This window comes from Amblyomma americanum, chromosome 7 (genome assembly GCF_052857255.1).
Source record: "Amblyomma americanum isolate KBUSLIRL-KWMA chromosome 7, ASM5285725v1, whole genome shotgun sequence".
NCBI classification, from domain to species: domain Eukaryota; kingdom Metazoa; phylum Arthropoda; class Arachnida; order Ixodida; family Ixodidae; genus Amblyomma; species Amblyomma americanum.
Genome location: NC_135503.1, coordinates 22500818 through 22525189, shown reverse-complemented (window position 1 = coordinate 22525189; position 24372 = coordinate 22500818). Strand labels below are relative to the sequence as shown.

General features: G+C 47.8%; 2 protein-coding genes across 6 annotated transcripts in view; one reads left to right on the top strand and one right to left on the bottom strand.

The window, feature by feature from the left end:
- Ars2 (arsenic resistance protein 2) overlaps nucleotides 1-7146 on the top strand; it is a 49615-nt gene extending 42469 nt beyond the window's left edge. For 2 of the 5 annotated variants that reach the window (XM_077631489.1, XM_077631491.1), the window contains 2 exons: nucleotides 1023-1086; nucleotides 4571-7146. In XM_077631489.1, coding sequence (XP_077487615.1) covers nucleotides 1023-1086; nucleotides 4571-4646 — 140 coding nt within the window. In that variant the 3' untranslated portion in view covers nucleotides 4647-7146. Of the gene's footprint in view, nucleotides 1-1022; nucleotides 1087-3616 lie in introns of all 5 variants that reach the window. The other 3 variants (XM_077631488.1, XM_077631487.1, XM_077631490.1) reach the window with 3 other exon arrangements.
- LOC144098679 (solute carrier family 12 member 8) overlaps nucleotides 5107-24372 on the bottom strand; it is a 57898-nt gene continuing 38632 nt past the window's right edge. The window contains exons 2-15 of the mRNA XM_077631492.1: nucleotides 19553-19735; nucleotides 17383-17523; nucleotides 16054-16245; nucleotides 15395-15515; nucleotides 14595-14708; nucleotides 14215-14416; nucleotides 13595-13682; nucleotides 13372-13518; nucleotides 12330-12599; nucleotides 8502-8715; nucleotides 7455-7537; nucleotides 7263-7380; nucleotides 6742-6799; nucleotides 5107-6256 (exon numbers count right to left, since the gene is read on the bottom strand). Of these exons, the coding sequence (XP_077487618.1) occupies nucleotides 6079-6256; nucleotides 6742-6799; nucleotides 7263-7380; nucleotides 7455-7537; nucleotides 8502-8715; nucleotides 12330-12599; nucleotides 13372-13518; nucleotides 13595-13682; nucleotides 14215-14416; nucleotides 14595-14708; nucleotides 15395-15515; nucleotides 16054-16245; nucleotides 17383-17523; nucleotides 19553-19702 (2076 nt within the window). The 5' untranslated portion in view covers nucleotides 19703-19735 and the 3' untranslated portion in view covers nucleotides 5107-6078. The remainder of the gene's footprint in view (nucleotides 6257-6741; nucleotides 6800-7262; nucleotides 7381-7454; nucleotides 7538-8501; nucleotides 8716-12329; nucleotides 12600-13371; nucleotides 13519-13594; nucleotides 13683-14214; nucleotides 14417-14594; nucleotides 14709-15394; nucleotides 15516-16053; nucleotides 16246-17382; nucleotides 17524-19552; nucleotides 19736-24372) is intronic.

Below are 24372 nucleotides of genomic sequence, written 5' to 3'. Positions count from 1 at the left end.
TGGGCCCGCAAGGGCCAGGAAGTCTGTCGAAAACAGGCCCTGCAGCGTCTGAGGTTATAGTTTTGCTGTATGGTAGAGGTGAATGCTGTGCGGTTCAAGTGGTTGAATTACTTTATTTAGCCGAACGTAGCACGACCACGATTGTACAGAGAGCCAACTTTGCGTTTACGAAACAAGTGGGGGGGGGGGGGGAACATGTCGATTTGCGCCTGCTATGGCACATTTGGGCGTGTTGTCAACACTTGTTGGGTGGTGTGGTGAGTTGCACTGTTCTAGATAGCACGGCACCTGGCTTCAGGAGAGGAGCCAGCGAAGGGAACTTTCATTGTAAAACACCTGCTACAACACTTCTGAATGTCAGTGACTCTCTAGGCAGCATTAAAATTTCAAGCCCCAAGTTCAGGGCAGGGTAAGTGATCTCAATAGGAGTTCGAAAAAGTACATCTGGTGCCAAGACCGAGGAAATTGGCAAGAACGCCTTTTCGCACCAAGCTTTCACTCAAAATGGTGTACTGCCATTAACTGGCAATACTGGCAATGCTACGGACTTTGAGGATGCCCACCAGTAGAACAGAATGAAAGCTCGTACAAAAAGTGCGAATTCGCACTTGGTGTGCAAGTGGTCGTTCTATGGTGACGAGTTTCTCACTGCGGCAGCACCACAGCTTCTTTTTTTTCCTGCTTTTTCATTTCACAAATTTTTTGTGCCGACATATACAACGCATCAATCAAAATGTGAGTAAATGAGATACAGTTTGCCTTTATGTCTGCATAATATTCAGTTATAATGCGACGAGTGAGTTTTTGCTGCCATTTTTCCTGAAAAAAAAAAAAGAAAACTCATTACATTTGAGTAAATACAGTGATAGTCCACAGAGTGGGTCATTGGAGAAGAAGTGATTTGGATGAAAGAGTTTTCAGTCAGAAATTGGTTGGGAATTTGTAGCCAGGAATTGGTATTGGATGAGGAGCAGCGCCTCAGTTGTGATCCAACATGTGAACAAGGTTTGCTATTCTTGCAGGGTTTGGTGGCCGCAACTTCCCAGATATGTACCGGTCTGGATTCAAAAGAAACAATTATGGGCGGTGAGTTGCTGACATTTTTTTGCTTGTTGCCTCTAGCTGGCTTGTGAGGGTCAGTTTTTAGCAATGTGATCTGCTGTTCTTATTTAGGGATTCACAGTTATTACCAAATATGTTTTTTGTTCCAGCCGCATTTTTTAGGGAAGTCTCCTCATGGTAAATTTAACCACTCGTATGTTTCCAAAATAGTACTTCAAAAAATAATTAATGTTAAGGAGATATAATATGAACTAGACTCAGAAATAGTGTTTCCTTTGTTTTATGAATTTCACTATTAGCTATTGCACACGTTTCTTATAGTTTTCAGGAAAAACACAGTTGAGCGTTCTTTTAACACTTGCTTAGTACGTACAAAAGTACTGTGGCACAGGCATAAAATGAAGTGATTCTGTCAATAAAAGCTTCACAGCTTATTTCGCTCAACCTCCGGTGTGCACAAGGAGCAAAACTGCTTTGGTTCTATGGCAAAAGTTGGTTTTATACAGCGTTTTCCCTGGCCTTCCTCGCAACACTTTGTTGCAAAATAAACTTCAACTTCAAAATATGCACATTGATAGTACTATTATACCATATATACTCGCGCAATGAGCCCACCTTTTATTTTCCAGAAAAGTTGACTTCAATTTGTGGGGAGGGGTCATTACGCAGGAAAAAAAAAACATCCGGGGAGTCGAAATTTTATATCATGTCCGCCCGTCCACCCGTCATCAACGAGAGCACGCAGTCAGGCCTGTTCATGTCGCTGGTGTTTGGTATCCTTCACTAAGGAAGGTGTTTGCTGTATCACTGTGCGATCCGACGATTTTGTGATAGCTGCTCGAGCCGACCAGTTGCACTGAGATAAAGCAAACATTCTTGGGAACCCAGCCCGAAGGAGGTGTGCGTATTTTACGCGAGGTTAAAAAAAACTTGCAGGACGGTTATGAGTAGTGCGCAGTGTGAATGTTTAAGCCTTAGCTGTGATGAGGGTTTAGGCATTTTCACTCCCGATCTTGAGCTCTCTAAATCGCTTGGCAGTCTGAAGGTGCTGCTTCCTGCATAGCATTTCAGTGTAGAGGATGTTTTATAGTGTTCTGGTTTAAACTGCTACGCTCCTCTCCTCTCTGATGCTGGAGTGCTCACCGGCTCTCCAAGCTTACAGCAGTGTGCCCAGCAAGCCACCGTCGTTGGTGCTTCTCTCAAAGGCGCCCAACATTTTGGCGCTCTGCCAAGTACGCCGAGCCCCCTCCCTCCATCCTCAGGAGCTCTTGCCAAAAGATAAACACGCAGTGATGTTATCGGTGCGCAGCATCTTGGCGCCCTCAACATCTGCGCTGCAGACAACGCCAAAACTGAGGAACGCTTTATAAAAGAAAAAATTCTCAGCGACAAAAGGGGGGCCATTATGCGGGTCGGTTCATTACCTGAGTATATAGGGTAATAAGGCTAATCTGCCGTGTGAATATGCCTAATGGCAGGAGGCGCATTATGCTTCGTGCACTCGTTTCAAACATGGGAGTACAGTATTCAATTCTTACGGGAATCATCCAAGATGGAGCAGATTTGAAGTAAGGGAGTAATCATTAGCAATCCACACAAGCAAGCACAACCACATGACTGTTCTAATTGTCTTTTTGAAAATTTTCTTCAACTAGAAGCTTTTAAGAAAGCTGTATAGCTTACCTTGGTAGTCGTATGGCTGCGCTTGGATTGATATTAATGAGCAATTACTCCCTTAACTAAAGATGCAGTGAATAAAGGCAACACAGTGATCAGGTTTGGTATAAAAGCAGGCTTGGTTGTAACAATGCTCTGGTAGCTAAAGTCTCGTGGCTAAAAATATTGAGCTAAAGATTGTTGAGTCAAGTTTCTCGTAATAGATAAATACCGTATAATCTCGTGGAAGGGCCGCGCCAGTGTGCGAGCTGCATCATCTGTTTTGGACTAAATAAGTGAGAGAAAAAAATTTTAATTTTTTTTTAAATTCTTGTATGGGCCGCACCTTCAAAATTCATACCCGAATGTAAAAAAAGAAGTGTGGCCCTTACACGAGTTTATACGGTAGGTATAAAAGGTACAGTTTGGCCTGCCTGTTGTAGCACGCACAGTTACTGATAAAGAAAACCTTGCATTTGTCAGGCTGAAGCATCGAGGCAATAAAACTTTTTAGCAGAGGTGAACATTTTGGGATGCGGCCTATAACTTTATTGAACGCTCTGTCACATACAACGCGGCAGATGGAGCACTGGGGTGTTATGTAACAAATATGTCTGTGTATGACTGTTGGAAAGGGTGCTTCCAGATGGCTTTGCTTTTAGCGAGAAGTGATTAGCCTCTGGTGAGTTTTGTATGCCTGGCAATTTCCAGCGTTCACGGTGGTGTGTTGTTGCACTAAGGTTTCGTTTTCGGCAAGGAGAGGCTACCTGACTCATGGAGCCCTCCGTTTTCATATTGTGTTGGTTGTGCTTTGTGACGAGTGCACCGCAACCTGGTGAAGAGCCAAAAGAGTGCGAAGCGAGAGAAAACGGACAAGTTTTCGGTTTCTTTTTTTCAGCTTCCGCTCAGACCCCCGGGAAGTGATTGGATATCATGATCTTGATGAGCCACAGGACTTGGAACTCTTTTAGAGGGAAAAGGAAAGATGGGAAGGGAGGCTGTTTAGTGACAGCTCTCTCTTGACCCATGCGATCTTTCATTCATTTTTCTTAGCATTTTTTTGTTTTTCATCGCTTTATTGGCGACATTAAACTCAGTGTAATAACTTCATCTCATCTGGTGGCTGGTGCTGCGGTGGTACAGTTGAAATGAGCACAAGGGAGTGCAGGATTTTTTTCTCTCTAGTATTTCAAGCGTTGTGTACTGCAAATTTTACAGAAACCACTGTTCAGTTCTTAACCCCATTGTTAGGTCTGTTGTCATCTGAGTGTCAACCATTATCAAATGTCATCATTGTCAATAAAAGAGAAAGCAAAGACCTTTTGTAAACTTACCTTTCTTTCCGTAAACACGCTCTGTAGCTCTGTCCACTGCCTGGCAGTGTCATACTGCCATGGGCACTGACTGTATACCAAGTGCAGTGGCCTTTGGATTGAAAGCCTTGCATACCTTTCCAACTTGAAGCATTGCTTGCCTTTCATATATTTTTGTGCATTCTATTCATTGTCATGTCACCTTTCGAATGTGCTTGCAATGAAAGACTGGGAGGCTTGAGCTGAAGTACATCACCACAGCCACTACTTTTGAGAGAAGGTTGGGAGTGCCAGCAAAAATTGTGGTTGAAACATAGTAACCAGGATGTGCATGTGCTTGTTTCGTACTGGCATTGTAAATCTCTAGCAGTGCAAGTGAGCCACTGCCTCTTTGCTCACTGCTGAAAAAAAAAAAAGAAATATGCTGTACTCCTTGGCTGTGGCTGCAACTTTCCTGCCACCCTTCTCAACCCCTGGCTTCACTGTCTGAAGATGGCTGCCGCGGAGGAATGTTTGACACCCACATGTTTTCGTTTCAGAAGTCTGCGTGGGGAACCGAGAAACCTCATCACCTACAGAGACCTTGATGCTCCCAATGACATGGAGTGTCCCTAAATGATAGCACTCTCTCTTTCATTGACTTTATTCATCAGCGAATTGGCAAGTGGCCAAAGTATAGTGCGTTTCATTTTATTGATCAAGAAGAGTATCTACTTATGATGTGTTGATCAGGTTTATTGGTGACGTTCCTGAGCATTAAGCCCACCAATGACCCATAAAAGCCAAGTGAGCATTATTGATTGATTATATGTACTCCGGAATTGCTATCGTTATTGTTGGTGTATTGTTCATTCAGAGGCACTGGCGCATTGCAGAATGTTAGTTAAATGACCTAAATAAATGTCATCAGTGTTGATAATGCCATGAGGGCTGTGTCTATGGCCACTAAAATTGGAGTGGGTAATCTCGTCTGCTTGAAGCCGCTTGCAGTTGACCAACAGGTTTTGTTGGGCGATGTGGTTGTGTTGCAATGAAGTGTACGTGGAATGCCAAAGAATACATTTTCAAAAGCAAATGTCAACATAACCATAATTTATTGTACATCTCACTTTTTCTTCACATGAAGCTGTTGCAGTTTTCACAGCAGGAAAGGGCTCTTTCATTTCGAGGACGCACATTACATGCACATTGACACGCAGACTTTGACACTTTGTGGGCTCTGAGGTGTATTGTACATGAGTAGAAATGATACACTTGTCTTTAGTACCAAGAACCCTTCGTATATGCCACTTTTGATACGTTTTTCATAGCAGGTGAATGCCCTGTCAATGTTAGGTTGTTAGAGAGCGAACTGTTTCTTGTTCTGTGCTGAAACGCATCAGCTATCCTAGTACCATAGGAGGAGCAAAAATAATGCACCAAATGTAGCTCCAGCTTCGATTGTCCCACTGGGATGTGCCATAAAATGAATGGCTAGCTTGTAGCAAACACTGTGGTGTGCTTTTTTCCCCACTTTTAAAAGCTTTAGGAAAATATGGCCTACATTGGTCTACAATTCCAGGAAGGACGATAGCATTCCAGTATTCCAGCATTACGACAATTGTCAAAGAGCTTGTGAAACCCATTAAACACACCTTAAAGGATGTCTCACAATGAAGCTTATCTGGCTCCATTAAATATGTTTAATTATAGTAGTAGAAATGTGTTACGTATGTAAGCACTTGCAGGCTGACTAGCACACTTTGGTCAAGTCTTGTGGCAATCGAAGAAGCACTCGTGGGTTAATACATGCTGGGGTTCACCACGAGCAAGTCAGCAGACTCTTGACTATCCATGACAGTACCTCTGTGGCTGATGTGTGAAATGCCTTCAACATTGAGCTAAACATTCAGTTGTAACCAGGAATGATGAACAAAGGTCAAGCATCGGTCAGTTCTTGTCGCCTTGAGATCTTGCCCTTGGGAACTGATGGTAGAGTGGTGTGCTCGCATGCACACACCCTTTGGCAGCTTCTTTGGGCTTCCACCATGCCTGAAACCTTCACGTTTCACTCACTGTCGTCACAGTGTTGCTGGAAGTGGGACGATGTTTGCAGGGTGGTTGAGTGATGGTAGCGATGCCGCGATGCGTAGTCTACGTTTTCATCGTTCAGCTGGGACTCCATCGTTGAGACACCGGGGCACGCAGGGGCTACCACTATCTGCTCGTAGTCTGTTGGCTTTTTCCTATGTGGAAGAGCAGAACGGATTTTACCACACAACTTTGAAGCTTTCTTTTGGGTGGCTAGCAGAGTAAATCTTGTTTGTCTGAGGCTAAGCTTTGTTTTCAGGTGTGACAATTGGTTACTAAAAGCAAGATAAAATACATTGATGCTTGTGGGGAAAATGCTTAGGTGCGTGTAGGTTGCCTGATGACTGGGACAACACATAGCCGAGCTGTGTGTAGTATCAAAGCGCTGTCAGCATGCAGTTTCATTCTTTGCTTGTGCTGTAGCTTTTTCTTTTTCATGATGCCATATGCGAACCAGTTGTGAGTACAAAAAGCATGTGAAATGCGTGTCGCTATGACTGATATTAAGGTGCACTGATTGATGTCATAGGAAATCTATTACCAAATTGCTTCACTGGTAGTTTGGCAAGTTTAACCACGGTTTTGTATGGCTTAGCTTTGCTGTCATTCCTTGTTATCTCATTTTAAATAGAGAACTCACCCTATGCACCGCAAGAATAAATTTCGCAGCCATGGGAACAGCTTGAACTCAGTGACTCCTGTAAATGCAGTACAGAAACACAAGTTTAGTTTGTACACGTCCATTGCCCATGCCAGCTAGACTTGTCATTAAGGGCTCCTGCTGTAAACTAGTGCCTTTTTGTTGTGTGCTGTGGAGCTTAGTTCTGATAAAGTTGGCCTGCAAATATCTGACGAGTTGAGTCTTGCACATTTTTTTTATGCCTGTAACAATGAAGTGTTGCACAGTGCAAATCAGCAGTTTAACATCTTTCATTATTTGCTTTCTTTCCTTGGTTTTGCATTATAATTGGCTGGAATTTATGTACTTGCCCAAAGGACAGTGTTGCAAGATTGGAAAGCCAAATACAGAGTTTATAAATATGCCTTTTAGTGTTTGTTTTTGCGGAAGTAAGAAATCCTTCACTGTTCAACACAGTGCTCCTTGTAAAACTTGTACCCCCTTTGTAACAGCATATGAACATGAGGCAGTCAAACATTTACCTGGGAAAGCACCTGGCTTGGTCCTTCCGATGCAGAACCAGATGAATACCAGCAGAAATATGGATGCCAGTGCATATCCCCATTGCACCAGGAACATAATCGCCAGTTTTATGAATATCTGAGGACAGCAATTGGGAGATACGGTGTGAGACGGGCACACATGCTTATCCTCCCGGCAGGACTCCGACTTACCCCAAGCGCCGCAACCCAGCGATTGCAGAGTTTCGCATACCAGGTGTTTGATTTCTTCGATATCTCGGGCCATGGGCCTCGGCCTGAAATGAGCATAGTTGAGCCAGTGGTTAGTGCCCCAAGAAGTGCAGGTTTGTTTAATGGCTTGTATGAAAAGTTGCAGTCATATTAGGGAGCCATGTGTCTTGAATCGAACTTGGTGCAATTGAATTCTGTTGTGGGATGAATCAGGGGTGGCTTGTATTGGATAAACTTTCGGAACATGCAACATACAAAAGCACAAGCTGCTGTGTACAGCACGAAGAAAGTTGTGGGCATGACAGCACTATGCAGCAATTAGGTGCTGCTTCCATTTCTGACCTTTCTTTCCTTGCAAGGTGCATTCCTGCAAGCAATGATTGTGTCCTGGATGATTTCATCGAGAAAAAATACGCACAAGATGTCGCAGTGCTCGAGGTGTGTGCTTTGCGTGCACACTGACTCAACACTGCTTAAGTTGTTCATTTGACTGATTTACTAGCCATGACACTCGCTGACTGGGGAAAGGAAAGTCATAGAGAATAATCGTGCCTAGGGCATTCCAGAGGCTATGTTTTGGCATGCCGTGTTTGGCAATCCACCCCCCATGATATTGTATGCTGTAACATTGAGGTGCCAACAGGTCATTTTTTCTTAATGAATGTACTTGTGCTGTGGGCAGGGCAATATTGTTTTTTGCTGTTTTATTAATGCCCAAACTAATAAATATACTTGCTCTGTCATCAAGGTGCATGTGCTCAAAACACTTTGTGAATGTTGATTGCGGTAGCAAATTGTTTTGGACACTAAATTCTACTTTCACTGGCAGTTTTTGCATTATTGAAGTCGTGAACATGTGACAAACCTAGAGTTTTTTCTGGTGGTAGCGGCACTTATATTTCCCTCAGGCCATCAACCACGTACGTGATTATGGTTTCCATTTTCGATACCTTTACAAGAACAAGGATAATTTGCACACATCCTGTGTTTAGCACAATCGCAGGAGTCCTGGGCTTGTCACTCCTTCACCTTTGGAGAGTAGATGAGTCTTGTCAGTCATGGATTGCTGGTCCCTAGCTTGGTCGACGTTTGAATCCCTGCTCTCCGCACTGCGTATGGAGCTGTGCTCATCTGGTGAAGTGACCGGCGATTCTGTTGTGGTTACACTGCTGTGGTCACGCGGTATGGCCGTCTTGTCATGGACGCGTTCTGGAAACAGCTGGTCCAGGTCACTGGTTGGAACCTGCACCAGGTGACGAGTCCTACATGTATGTCCTCATGGCCTGTTTACAAGCGTACACTACTGATTTTCACTGTTGAAACCACAGATGAATTGCGTGAGATCGCTACCTGCTTGTGCAACAAAAGGGGTTAGGTATTGCGAAACTTGTCTGGATGCGTCCTGGGCACATCCGCTTTATCTTCAAATGCGAAATTGAAAACGTAATTATAGATGCCTCGCACGTGAAGTTACCGAAACCAGAATAGTGAACAATGCATATCTTCCAAGGCGCAGGTCGGAGCACGGGTTGATAGGCGGATTATAGAAACTGGCTAGCTTCCCACTGCGCTCCTGCTTCGCCAACATGGCGGCTGCTGTAACGGCGGTGCAAGGTGCAAGCTATGTGTATGAAGGAGCCTAATCCCTTAGCACCTTCATGCGCTTATGTCTAGCTGTTCCAAGTTTTGGAGCTTGGGCCTATCGCAGTCAGCGAACGATGCCGTATTGTGGCGTCCTCGCGACATAAATGCGGGCAATATGTGGCGCACCTCTGCGCTTAGCTAAATTATGCTCGTAACAATTCGCAAAGCGAAGCTCTCCACCTTGCGGATGCCGGCCTTTCCGCACATGTGCTGGGTTCTCGCACTTGGCTGCGTGGGTGGTTTGCGCGGGGTGCCTAAAGAGCTGGCTTGTTTGCCACGAGGACGCGGCTTGATTCCGGCGCCGATGGCTCTCTCGCGCTGGCGATTCCAGGGGGAGAGTCCGTTTCCTGGGGCAACGGCGGCGGGCAGATCGAGAGGGAACATGGAAGTGGCAGCTCCGCCGGTCTACCGGCGGCGGCGTGAGCCTCCCGCACACTCCCCACCCCGGGGAGGGAGCGTGCCGGTTCCGCGCGTTGACTGAACAGCTTCCCAAGGCCTTCGCCGCTGGTGCTCAGTCAAAGGGGACAAGGTTGAGGCTTCCCACATGCCACGGGTTTTTCATCTTTGCTAGTGAAGTAGCGCTAAAACACCGAACAGTGCGCTTGTGGCGATGCCGGTCCTCTGCAAAGTACAGTCTTTGGAAAAGGCCACGCGTCGCGAGATTGGAGCTGTCGCCTTAAAATCTTTTGGAAGCACTACATTGGCACTGGTCTGCCTACCGCGGGACTGCGTCTGGAGTCATGGTGGGCAACCTTGCTGTTACCACCGTTCTGTACCGTTTCCTTTACGCAGCGATGACCGAGTCCATCAGTGGAACTGTCGTAGAAATGCCCACAGTAGCCTTACTTATTGAGTCATCTCGAGAGCGCCCGGCAGTGTACATGCAGACTTTTGTTAACCAGTAACGCAGGTATCCTGATCGGTACGAACGATTCTCGAAAGAGGCATCCGTACAGGGGTGGCCTAAGTAAGGAATCCTTTACACGTGCGCACGGAAGCAGTCAAAAGTTTTCATGAAGCAACATGAACTCAGCTTCGTTGGGATCATCCACAGAACGTGGAAGGCACATTAAACTGACCCCAGCAAAGATGTCCGAGTTCTGGCTGCCATGCAGTGCGGGCTCATTTTGCGTCACTGTTACGTCCATGATGAGCGATACTTATTGCTGCCTACGACTGAGTTTACACGGCGAATGTGTTTAGGGGGGTCGCAGCACGGTAGCGCGTTGCCGATTCCAGCACCTCTTCTGTATTAGGGCGAAAGCCTTTAATGGCTTATACTCGCGGTGACCGTCCGTCCGTTACATCGCTACCTATGTCACGTGATCGCAACATGACTTGGTACCTTGGCACGTGCCGGAAGTCAACTCGGGAACTAAAAAGGTTTAGGAGAAAAACCGCTAAGAATTGTTGCTTCAGATAGAGGAGGACAGCACACAAAGCAGAGCCCAGGCGAGTAAGCCAGTGTCCAGTTACCGTCGCAGTCTCGGTAGGGTGGAATGCCAGCCTGGAGTGCATCGCACGTGGTACTGCATAGAATTACAACCCACCTCCTACCTCACACGCGTATGCGGAGCTATTTTAATTACTAAGACACTTGCGCCTTGCCAAAACCTGATGAGAAATGGGAAAGCCGAGAGTAACGGGAGAAGAATCGATCCAGCAGGGGATGGCGGAGATTGTAAATTACTCGAGTTCTGCTGTCGTCGTTTCGATCGATCAGCTGTGGTGCTGATACAGGGGTTAGTTAAGGTTTATATACAGTAATGGTATTTACATTCGACCTAGAGACGTCACATCAGATGCAACAGCGTGACGTCACCGCTTCCTCCCGCCACGCTCTTTGTCGTAAAATGAATTCAAGCGCGGCAAATTAAAATCTGCAATGAGTCGCAAACGGCTTTCGCCTTCCCGCACTTAAAGGGGCACTAATAAAGTTTCAGTATGTGGGGGATGTTAATTAAAGCACGCCGCTTCACGAATATTGTCCAGCAAGAATTCTTTTAATGCGCGTTCTAGAAGCTGAGTTATGTAGTCAAAAATCTGAATTTTAGCGCCTTCGCGGCTTTCCCTCTCGTCACTTTTTGCACGCTGGAAGGTCGGCGGTCCTCCGCCGGCCCCACCTCCGGGAGCGGATCCTCCTCACCCGCCGGAGCTACGCGCATTATTGGCCGCGGCCACGGTAGCTGCGCGACGTAGGAACAAATCTAACCAATAGCCACCTCTCAACTTGTATACGCAGATGCGAGCGACGGAGGAGGGTGGGAGCATGAAAAAGTCGCCAGGAAGCGCTCGCCAACTTTCGCGCTTGATTGTGGGTCCGCTGCTGCGTGTAGAAGTGTTATTTGGCTCGGGTTTTCATGACAGCACAGTGTAGTGATTGATCGAGTTGATGTGCTCTCCTCGGAAGGTGTTTCAGAGCCCCATTAAGATCTTCATATCTATGTGCCTCCAACGAATTTTTTTGAACCAGTGTACGATTCCCTCGTCTTCGAACTGTGCTGTCTGTGCAGATGGCATTGGTATATGGGGGGTTTACCGCCCCGAAGCGACACATTGGGTGCAACACCGATAATTAATAGTTCCAAAAAATTCTGCAGAAAACTATTTCCCTATGCCTTGAGTTTGGCTCATGATGGCCCGAGTTGCCTATGTGCCATGAAACCCAACACAACGCGACACATTGGGTTATGAGGGACGCCATAGCGGACGCTCCGAATTAATGTAGACCACTTGGGCTTCTTTAACATGGACTTCACAGTACACGGTCGTTTTTGCGTTTCGCTGCATCGGAATGCGGCCGGGATTCGATCCCGCGACCTTGGGGTCAGCAGCTGAACGCCAAAGCTACTGGGCCACCGCGGCGGATTTGTGCAGTAGGAACTACGCCAACATCGACGACATAAGAGAGCGAAGACAATTTGAGACAAGTACGCCGCCTGCGTTCAGCTCTGCACATCCAAGCAAAAAATTTATAAAGAAACCAGGCACTTGGGTGACTGACAGTTGTGTTTGTAAATTCAGTGTTCGGCGTCTTAATAGCTTCGTCGTGAAGCTCGCAGAGTAACGATGGCCTAATTGTCTGGCCTCCCGACAAGGACGACCAAGAAAGTCAACAGCTGTTGCTATCAGGCTGATACAAGACTGCACCACAAAACTGTACCTGGTTGGAGTTTTCGGTCAGATAAGAGAAGTGCTGCGCAGAGTGCACACCTTGGCGTCGCCGAGCGCACCGTAGCTGGCCTTGTCCGCGGACTGCGCCCGGATGATGGCCGCCTGCTGGCGGAAGCGTTCGTTGCGCCTGCGCTGGATGTCGTACGTCATGGCCATGGAGAAGTAGGCGTACTCGACGCACGCGTACGTCAGCAGGAACGGGATGGTGACCAGCGGCGCCAGCGTGTTCACCTGGCCCGCCAGGATGAACAGGAAGGTGACGAGCGCGAAGAGCACCAGCGCCACCACCGGAACCTTGTTGGGGCCCCTCTGCGGGTGGCGCCAGTGAGGGCGAAGAGCTCGGTTGTAGCGTACCAGAATACTTTCTTGTATTCTAATGTAGGAATGCGCAGAATATCTGCTGGTGCCCTGTCATTCACTGACGCCTGATCATTCAGTTGCGGTGGCTGTTGGCTTCCGTCATGTACAGTATGTCGTAACGAGCGCCTCTTTTCCCTTCGCTTCTATGCTTAATTTTCATAATAGATAAAATACAAATCTAACCTGTGTTAGCCGCGAGAGCACGATCCGCTTAAACTCTCCTAGTTATAGCGTTTTTTTTCTGGTAATCCTTATTCCACAAGCTTTTTTTGTCCATGGCTATACTTAACAGAACATGCAGAACCGCATGTTGCTTCCAAGCACTAAGGCATAATTCGCCTTTCCGCGAACCAACTGTTGTAACGAAGTAATTTTCAAGCGCTGGACAGAGGAGTTGAAGCTTTACGCGCTTTCAACTATTCAGCCACACACAGTTGCACCCACAGTAGCTTAATGGTATCATCAGTAACGTCAACTATGATGCTGCTAAGCTGTGCACAACATCGAACAGCGCTAAGCTACCTACCAGAAATATTCCGTGCTTTTCTCTACCCTCAGCAACAATGCCTGTTCAAAATGCACTCGAGGTCTGAAAATCTGCGATTTGCGTAATTTTTTTCGGCGCTGAACGACTGACTGCTGATTAGCAACGAGCCTGCTCGAAGTTCAGCCGAGACGGTAAATTTAAGCGCGCGAGCATTCATAGCGGGTTGGTCCTTACTCCGATGCTTAGCTGCTTGCTGAACGGTAGAATTCCGTCGTTCGCCATGTTTTGCAGAATGCGGGGCGTCAGGTACAGAGCTCCCAAGCAGGCCGACATGGAGGAGATGTACAGGCCGGACAGCACCATAACGCCGATGGCAGAGGCCTGCGAAGAACTTCCTTCATGTGCCTCTCCCAACAACTTTTTTTAAAGATTGCATTACAGGGGACGACGTGCTTACCTTTTCGGCGATGAGGTAGTCCGAGGTGAGTGCCCAGCGCTGGCACGTGCTTCCCAGGCCGAGGACAAACACCAGGTACAGGAAGAGACTGCGGAGCAGTGCGTAGGTGCGCGATACGACACGATAAGCACATAACTTGCAAAGTGCAACAGTCGTGTCCGCCTTTAGTTCCAGACAACGACACCGCATCTGGACAGTGCTTTTCGTGGATGTGTCATTGTTAACAGGATGGTGGGCGCCATCACCATAGGCCGCTTCCCTCGACCTGTGAATGCCACTGGAGTATATGGTCCCTTCTTTGGGTCATGCAGCCTCTTATAAGAAGAGGGTCGATCCTTATCTAAAGTGGAATGATAAAGTTTACATGGGGTTACAGGGAAGGAAGGAAACCTTTCTACGTATTCACCAGCTGGAATGTCGCGGCCATCCAGACTGCATACGATACCGCGTCATCTTTAGCGGTGTCACTCGAATCAAGACGCATCAGAGGCACTACAGGACAGGCGCTGACTAAGGTATGCCCTCGCATCCCCTGGATTGTCCGGATTGTGATAGTGCATGCGGATTTTAAAGATGGATCGTAGCCAACTCGCTCAGTTAGCGCCACCTTGTAGTCGTACCAAGTTCCAACTGCAGCCATCGTGCCGACAGGCACGTCCTGCACGGGGTTCCTCAGGTCGTCGCTCATGTTGATGCCGGCAAAGACGCCCGTCATGGCCGGGAAGAAGACTCCGAACACGGTGAACCAGTTCTGGCCCTCTCCGTAGCGAGGGTAGCTGTTGTTCTTCAGCGTCGCCAGGTCGTAGCCCGTCACGCCATGCTCTGCGACGTGGCAATTCAATGCAGGTACACTAATGAGAATCAATTCAGTTTCGACCGCTGGATACGCCAGGCGTCGTGGTTACCTTATGGGCTAATATGACCTTTTGGTCATGTGAACCCATTTTATTTGGGGCGCTGAAGATGCTTCTACTTGCAAGGGCTCAGCATGTCGGCGCACCTGTGTCGTAGCGGACGAATGTTCCCACGGCGAAGTCCAGTGCGGCCATAAGTAATATGATGAGGAGGGCGAACTGGAGCCGCACCACCCACTTGACGCCGGCGACGTTGATCCCTGGGAAGAAAATGCGTCACAGTCGCACAAAGAAACACATGTAAGAAAGCATAATGGCATAATCTCGAACGTGGAGAACTTCAGTCTACACTTCTAATGCTTCATTGTTCATTTGAGGTATACTCCAACCTACAGCCTATGGAGCGTTGCATTCAGTATTATATATAGTTGACTTTTCCGATTCAAAGTCTTATTGAGGAACTTTGCAGCACCATTGGCGTGTTTCAACGGCAAGCCACTATCGGGGGACCTTGTACGGTAGCTCGGCTGGAGGCTGCAAAGTCTCCACAGGAAGCTCGGGCGTTTTTCGCTGTTTACATATAGCGTGCGATCTCGATTCGCGGCTGTGAACCGGCTTAATAGCGGTGTGATTGTGTATACATACTCGCTCTTCTGTCCACATCGTCACTCTTCGTACCCCACTTCTCCCCCCAAGTTAAAGTGTGGCAGGCCACACTTCTGAAGGCAACGGCTCTGCCTTTGTAAATAAACCTCTATCGTTCTGAGTATTCCGAAAGCAGTATGCGTAGCTGTTGGTCGTTTTGCTTCTATAGGTGGCAAGTAGCCCAGTAACGCCATCTTCTGCGTTAGTTATACTGTCAACGATGGTTGCGACTTCAGGGTGTCACAAATACAGCCCTCTTGCACCCCCCTCGAGTAATGTGCGGTGTGGTCGTATAGCGTACCGAGCAGTAGGAGCACAAGCGCCGAGGCGATGCCCCGCTGCAGCCACGGATCTTCCTCCATCTTGAGTAGTTGGCCCATGGACTCGGCGAAGCCCATCACGTGCAGCGCGCTGCTCACCGCCTGCGCCCAGACAGGTGCATAGGGAGTGGCTGCGCACCACACTAAAGCGAGAAACACAGTCTGTCTGCAACACCACTGCGTGAGGCCTCGCGACTTCCGATCTATGTCCGCCTCAACAGCTGTAAGCAGGCACCACCGAGAACATATTGTGCGCCACTCGTGTCGTCCACACATCGACTAGTATAACTGTCTTTTGTGTGGGGAAAAATCCGATCGCTTCAATAAGCGTGTACTGTAAAACTCAAACTAGCTGTTTTATTTAGTTCTCAGTAATGCTGTACAGTCGAGCCTCGTTATAGCGAAGCGGTTTATAACGAAGTAACGGATATAACGAAGAAATGACGATTCCCCTGCGAAGCTCGGTCAACGCGGCATATAACGGAGCTACGGCTATAACGAAGTAATCACCGGGCCCCTTTGACTTCGTTATAACGATGTTAAACTGTAGTATAACACAGGATTCATGATTCATGCAGGCTGGCAAAAATCTGCTTGCTCATTAAGGAGCCTTTCCGATCAATGCACTGCTGAGCGGTACCTGTCCGAAGCAGTAGATGAGTGCCGCGGCGCCGCCCACCCGCACGCCGAGTATGTGCGACAGGAGCGCGTGCAGGCCGCCGGACTCGAGGTGGCAGCGCTCGCAGACGCCGATGCCGGCCAGCACGGCCAGGCTGCACACGGCCACCGTGGACAGCACCATGAGCAGGGCGTGCTCCACGCCCGCGTTGCCCTGCGTTGCGTGAAGTGTTGGGGCGACCAGGGCCACAAGTGGATGCGGGCCATATATGGATGACATTCAGATTTTTAAAAAAGTAAGGTGATGCCGAACTGATTCGCGTACTTTGCACACTAAAAACAAATTATCATAAGCTACTACTGCAAATTGAGTTACACAGGCGACCCCTTTGTGAAAAGTGTAAGGTGGGCACCTGCATGTGATTATGCTGCTGTTGCTGGCAGGAAGAAAGAAAAGGAAAGTGCACGGGTCTGCCTACTGGCTCAAGCCGAGGCATGCTCGCTGCCACGTGTTGAAATTAGGAGGTTTAAAGGATAGGATAGCCAAGATAGAAAAGGCGCGCGCTGATATGCCCCGGGCCGGTCCCGGAGGCAGTGCAATACCGGGCCGACCCGTGCCAGAGTGCTTCAAGCCGAGAACTCCGCCATTTTCGAAAGATAAGTTTAATATCTTGGGTCCAAGGTCCCGCAGCAGATATTAAATCAGGTATCAGATATCATGGTGCCCAGACTACATGTGATTATGGAGCAGAGAGGTCGGCTTCCACTCGCTGTGCCAGCGATGCGGTGCGGCCAGGCAATCCTTGTTAGGTTACTCACCGCAAATATACAAGCATTGAGCACTTACGTAGTAAAGACGTCCTAGTAGTTATATCTGGATACACCTGGGGATAAATATTTCCAGCAATAGTATACATATGCTGGTACGTGAACAGCGATGTTTAATTTGCTTGGAGGGCAGTGGGTGTGAGGTTTTAAATTTCTTCCCGCCCTCTTGTTTCGTTTGCTGCCGGCGCTGTACAACTGTGGTGGATGCAGTCCCAGGTTCGATCGCGACCGCGTTTCGATTGAGGCGAAACGCAAAAGGCGCCCATGTGCTGTGCGATGTTAGTGCACATTAAAGATACTCAGGTGGACGAAATTATTCCGGAGGCATCCACTACGGTCCCTCTTTTTTTCTTTTTCACTCCCTCCTTCATTTTATCCCTAAAGGCGCGGTTGTGGTGTTTACCGAGAAGTGAGAGACAGTTACTACGCCTTGCATTTCCTCAAAACTAATTTTTAGGATGCCGTCAAAGCGCACGTGCTGCTTGGCTAGAATGTGCATGCTGGGCGATGTGTGTCCACGCACCACGATCCAACCGGAGCGCAGGAAGACGATGACGCCGAACAGGTGGATCATGCACGTGGTGAAGACTCCGTCCCACGTGCCGAACAGCACCGGTTCCGACACGAAGAAGTTGGCAGACCACCAGGGCTTCGCCTTGGCACTCTGAAACGGAACATTAAACAGGCGGTCGTGGCTCGTCCAACGGGCCATTTCATCGCTGCCGATGCGGCGGCTGTCGCGAGCCTTGAACTGCAGTGGGGACCAGTAGACGCATGCGTTTTATGGCTGTGTAATAATAGCGAGTAGAGAGCTGTGTCCAGCAACCCGAAACGGACGTGACGGCGTCATGCGATGGGTTAAGATCTATGGCTCGTAGTGCGCTCCGAACCGTGACAGTCTCACGACGTCGTTGGTAAATGGCCTGGAAAACACGTATCTGTGGATTATATGTGTGTACAACACTCGAGGTCCGGTGCAAACTGCCGCTGCGGTAGCCCAATTGCGGAAACAATTGAATGCAGGCGTTTCTCTCCTTGCTTCTCTTCGACGAAGCGTGTATTCCCGTTGGTATATTCGCGCTTTTGAGTCAGTCCAATATGAATACATCTTTTGAAATGAGTTCACCATAAAAAGTAAGCATTGTAAGGTGGGTGGGTATTGTAACGCCTACTGTAAGGCAGGCTGGCGCGGGCGAAAATTTATAGCACCTAAAACAGGTGCTCGAAAATGCATTCAGAATTTCGGCGACTGTTCTTGATGCGAGACGGCGACCGCGAGCGAACACAGGGCACGTTCAGCTCGACAGTGCGGTGTCTTTTACAGCTGTCCATAAAAATGGCGCCTCAGCGCTAAGTTTTCCGATGTACCTCGTCACCGGCCGCCAGAGTAGTCGCCGAGTTTGTTGGCTTCGAAAGGTTTCGTTCTGAACTCTCGCCGTAAACTTGAGGCGGATTTTCGGGCTCAGTTGATGGAGCGGACCAGCGGCTCCGAGACTGCGGTCGTCGTCCTACATTCTGTCCCCTAAGCCCAGCAAGACTCGGCCATAGAAAGAAGTCCTTATCCCTCCTTTCCCGCTGTCTCGAGGCACGGCGCTGCCTACCCTTTCCCCGCTTCAATGCTTTGGTCCGTGGCCAACTTTATGGCGAGTTTTATGCTGTAGTTCAGGCGGCGCAGCTGGGGAGGTCTAAACCCTTGCTGGACGGTACACTCGGCACACTGCAACGCAGCTCCATCTACGCACAGGCAGAGAATACCGAACGATAGCGTTTATTAGCAGCTATTCCGAGTTTGTCTAGTAGTCTGTGACGTGAGGGCGCTTCGAAACAGAGCTATAGCAAAGTCGCTGGCGTAGTTTAACCGGACGCGACAGAGACGCCTCCTCCTCCTCCTCATGACACGGAAACCTCTTGTAAATAAAACCTTGATGGTTTTGTGTGAGCGAACTTGTACCCGCAGCAAAGGCAGTGCATGGTCAATACGGAAAGCTGGGGCTCGGTGTGCAGAAGAACCGGTGAGGTGCTTGAAGCTTGTTCTTAAGTGCGTGGTGGCTGTATACTATACGGACGACATTGGGACCTTGCCCTGCGGTGTCGCTAGTGATTTCTGAACAAATTCGCTGTCGGGATCGTATTTCTGGGCAGTGCTGGCGGTTCTACTAAAGCCAGTTTAACCTAATGGTCCGCTACCGGTTGACATGGTGGGACATGCAGGAGGATATGAAAAGGGTTAAGCGGATATGACCAAGCAGACATGTGGTCGCTGAGGCCCGTTAGCACCAGGCGTCGTAGCGATGAAAGTTGCAGGTTTATGCGCCAAATAAGTGTGAGGCAGCCATCCACGCCAACTTACGTGGTCACCGATGGCGCAGCGTGCTCTATAGAGGGAAATACGTATATATAGTTGCCGTAGCGAGAACACTTATACAGAGTAAGTGCAGTTACTTTTTGCCATTAAAAAGTCGCAACAAACACCTTCCGGAACTCTTAAACGATCACATGTTGTAGCTTCTGCGAACAGAGCTTCAATAGCTTAGACCTAGTGTCCTTGTGGACGTCTGGATTAGCATGCCAGGCCGACAACCAGACAGACCTCTCCTGTTCCATTAAAGTCCCTTCTCCTCTTCTTCCCTCCTTGTGGACGCGGAGGCGTTGAGAGAAAGAAAAAAGTCCCAGAGAAGACGCTGTCCACTCACGAGGTCTTGGTGGAACAGCTCGTCTCCGCCCGCAGTGCCGGCAGGCCGAGCGCTGTGGCCGGGCACATCGTCGGAGGCTCCGCCCTCGGCACCATCGCCACGAAGCCCGAAGCGGGCCCAGTCGATGTCGCGACCGCGCTTAACGGTCATAGTGTTTCTTCTGCCGCCGCTGTTTTCTACGACCTGCCAAGTAAAAAAAAAAGAGTGCAAGAGACAAATAAGTTACAGTTCGAACGGTTGAGAACTGGCATTACACAGTGAAATACTGCTTCAACGAACTTTTCAGTCAAACGAGCTTTTGTGAAATCCCCCACCGGAATCTCATTGTGTCCAATGAAGAGGAGGAAAAAACGTTTTGAGTCGCAATGGATAGGTTGCCTCGCGAAAGCTGTAGTTTGGCGTCCCGTTGTAGAGAGGCCAGCATAGAGGAAATGTACTTGTGGTAAGGTCGAAATGGAAATGTGTTCAGCTGAACGACTTTCAGCACACTGCAACTTTCAGTTAAGGGGACATTTTGGGTAGCATTAGGGTATGCGGTTTCTGGCTAAGAATACGGCATTTCGGCAGACCCGCAGCGATTTTCGTGCACGAAACTTCGGGCTCCGCAATTCTGAAATTGCGCAGCTTGCGAAACTTCTACACGCTATACCTTCAACTGCAAAATTTCGAGATTTCATTTTTGACTTAGTTTGGTGTGAATACACAGTTCGCTTGTAGCTTGGGCAGTAGCCAGACGTGTTGGTCACAGCGCGCTTGTTCCTGTCTCAGGAAGACACTTCTTGAGCACGTCTGGATTCCTCAAATTCGAAAAAAAAAATGACACGAGAATTTCAGGAAGAAACGCAGTATTGTGTCCATACGAACTGAAAGCATTTGCCGCCTGGCAGGCATTTCTACAGAAAAATAAAACGCATAGAAACATAGATGAACTCTCCACATCTTATAAAATTGCCAATGGTTAATGAAAAGGTGCATTGGCGACAAAGTATGCTTCGTACGTATATACGTGAACTCTCTGACCATGAACTGGCATCGACGTTTCTGTTTTGCTGTGTTAGCGTGTCTGTGTACCGAAAACACAGCATGGCCATGAACTGCTTTTGGTGCGTGATTTTCTTGAACCTATGACAAAGTATGATCTATACATCTATGTAACGCGGCTGTTTCCGCGAGAACTTTCAAAAGTTCCTAAAACGAAGTGGTTGAAATGTAAAGAAAATCTTGTCAGGAACATACTGTCAGCCGGGGCGGACGTCAGTTATTTAGTTAATCGCGTTAATTATCCATATAATTAACTAAGCATTGAAAATAACATTTTAATTAAAATACGCTTGTATTAAGTTCCAGTGATGAGGTGTTAGCCACGGAGAAGATCTGAAACGAAGTAAGTCATTCCCTGAAGCCCTCAAGTGCGAGGAAATCCGATGCTTTATAAAAGAAAAAAAAAAGAGCGATAGCTCTACTAACTGCGAATCTCGAGTTTCAGTTCGGTAGATCATCTGACATATGACGTCCGGACTTAGCGAATTCATAGCAACAGCCTAAAGTCAGATGCCGAAGCATACTTTGACTGTGGCCAATGCGATGGCGCCACCAAATTTGTCCCTTAATGGCCCACCCCAACCCCAGAAATTTCATCATCATTTAGGACCAATATCGATATCCAGGCCAATTTGACTATGGCCAATACGGTGGTGACCTCCAAATTTGACCCAGGCCGTTTCCAAATTTGGCCCACCCCCGAAATTTGACTCCAGATCTGGACCAAAATCAGCAAATCAAGCCAGGAGATAAGGAACAGAAAAATCATAGTAAAGCAAGAAAAAAAAAAGCTATAGCTCGACCATCAGTGTAACGGAGTTAAACCACTGTTTTTTTTTTTCGCGCAAAACATAATCTGAGCGCGTGAGGTGCGCAGGAAGCGACGTGTTCACGGAACGTCCTCTAGTGACGCGTTGCAGTGACTGCTGTGCCAAAATCCGAACTGGCTGCGCTTTTGTACTTCGACACGTGACTCTAGCGACACGCACTTCTGCTTTGTCGCTCGCAAAAATAATGGCCACGTAGTTGGGGAGTTAATGGAGAACACCTTAGTAGTCCGCGATTCGCTGATGACATGGCCTTGCGAAGTAACTGCAGCTGGCACAGCAAAGTGCTAATTGGAGAAATATGGGAGATACCTTTGTCCTGCAGTGAACGTAGCAATAATCCGAAGGAACTCAAGAACGCAGCGGCGAATGCCCCTCAAAGAAGGTTCTCCAGCCAATGGCGTCGACCGGTTCTCGTGTCGTCGCGACTTATCCTCTAGCGTGTAATTGTGGGTGACTGACAGGCGTCTACGTGAAATAGGATTAATCCTGTCGCGCTTTTAGGAGATACTCTTTGTGCGTGGCGTCGCTGGTAGTCGCCAAGGCGTTTTAATGATCGACAAAGAGGCTTTTCAGGGTCCCGTTAACAAATCAAAGCTAAACTGCAGCGCAGCGGTTCAGGAAGCAATATTCGAGTCGAACTATACTCCATGGCAGGAGAAAAGGTAATTGCTTGCGAAATTAAGGACCCCTCATGTTTACGCGCAGCTCTATTTTCAAGGGCAAGAAGCGTGAATAAGCGAGGAGTCACCTGTTGACCTACAGAAGAATTAGGCACCAAACCAGCCACTGCGTCACTTCTGCATTTTAATTACTTTGGGAGGCAAACGTCTCGCCGCACAAAGCGAATTCTAATTTTCGGGTTTCAAGCCTAAGGTTAAGCTTCGAGCGCCAATTGTGCCAGAGGAGACGACAGAATCGGCCGTCAGACCGGCAATCGGACACGTACGTACGTATCTAAGCTCAACGTGGTTTGCACAGCATTTTAAATTGGCCACCCGTCCAGACCTTGGAAATAGTAACAGAATCGTGCAGGGCTCGGAACGCTCGGGGCGTCAAGGGGGACATACCTCGATCGGCAGCGCCGCACGAATTCGTTTGAGTACAAAAGCAGTACACGTACCGCGCACTCACTGTTCCCTTGGGCCCTCTTACACCTACGCCGCGCGAACAATTTCAGACTGCTCGAGTCGAAAACAGAGGGATTTAAATCGTATCTCCAGTGAAGAAAAGCGCAACTATCACGTCGGATGCAGAGGCTTTTTGTATGCTTGATTTTTTTTTCGCTGACCGAACATTACAGTCGTTTACAAAAAAAATAAAAACAGTTTGTGAGAGTGAGGGGTAGTGTGGTTCTTTTTTTTATTTCCCCGGTGTTTGACGGTGCGTGAGTAACATGGATTAAGAGATGAGGCTCTGGCGTCTGCGTTGCTCTAGGCTGTACGGAACATGTGCCCCGAAAACGGCTGAGCATTACTGAAAAAAAAAAAAAATCACGGGTGCTTCGGCGCAGAAATACCCACTCTATTTTTTCTTCCCTCTCCAGTTTTTCTCTACACTTTTTTTCATAAGGTGTTTGCGCATGTGTGCTTTCAGTGCTTAATTCTGCTCCGATTGTGCTTCTCACTTACAGATATTGTTTCCTTTGTATACTAAGCCTTGCGTTTGTGGTCGCTGGCTCAACTCGTTCATTAACTTCCAGGGAGCGTCCCGTTTTCATCTCACCAGCTTCTTGTTCTGTATACGCGAATGTTGCTGTGAGGCGTCAGCAGGCTCAAGCTTGAAATGGAACATTCGCTGTTGTGTTGCTTGCCCCGACCGTCCCCCCCCCCTCCCCCCCCCCCCCCTCCCCCACCTTTTTTTTTGCACACCAATCCTCAGGTCGAAGCTGCAGGTATCCGTGTATGAATGTCTGGCCCATTCTCTCCGCTGCGTTATATAGAGAGACAGTCCAATCTTCGCGAGACATTTTTTCCTACCTCTCAGTGCTGCTATGGTCTCTCTTGAGCCTGCATGCAGCTGCAGCAGCAGATTGAATTTATTTCGCTTCATTCGTTTCTCACAACGTTATACACGTCAGCAGAATTCACCTTCAAAACATCTCTGCAGGTAACGCATTCAGCTGTCTAAACATCGCCTGTCGCACGTGCGGCATTAGCAAGCGATGCTGTGACGCGTCGGATGAATTTTAGTATTCTCGCGGAGGTCTCCGTACAGTACTGGAATCGAATTTATTTGTCCCGTGTCATTTCTTCTTCGTGTCATATGAACATCTGTTTCGATGATCCACTGTGAAGTCGTATACGGTAGCCAAGCGACGTTGCTTTCCGTTCATTTCCACAGGTTGCACGGCATCTTGTGCGGTAAAAACGTGACGCAAAGCCAGACGCTATAAAGCGACTTAAAAATCATTCTTTGAATGAACCCTAACGAGCCGCGTACTAGTCAATTCAATTCATTTTATTTTACCAGAAGTTTGGAAGGATATCTGGGCTAAAAGCTATGAAACTACAGCTTGACATGGCCCAGACAACCTCTACAAGACAGTGCCGACATAGTTATTAACAGTAGTTAAGAGAAACAATGGAAAGATCTAAAATAGCAGATACTATACAATATTAACTTTGAGTAGTATTCAAAACACAAACAAGCTTAGTTTCTAAATATTATCAAAAATAGCCCAAGAATACATCATACATACATATTTGAATAAAACTGTAGATTTGTACAGTCATAACTGAAATCAAGATAGCATACAGGTACGAGAAATAATAGGTCAGTGAAGCAAACATATATCAGAAACGCGACTACTTATAGTTTGGAAAAGGATTCTTGAAGCTGTTTAAATGAAATTATCTTGGCATATTGATGCTGATTTAGTATTTGTGGGAGGTTGTGCTGCAATGACTGAAATTTGTAGATTGTGCGGAAATGCGGAATATGCCATAATTC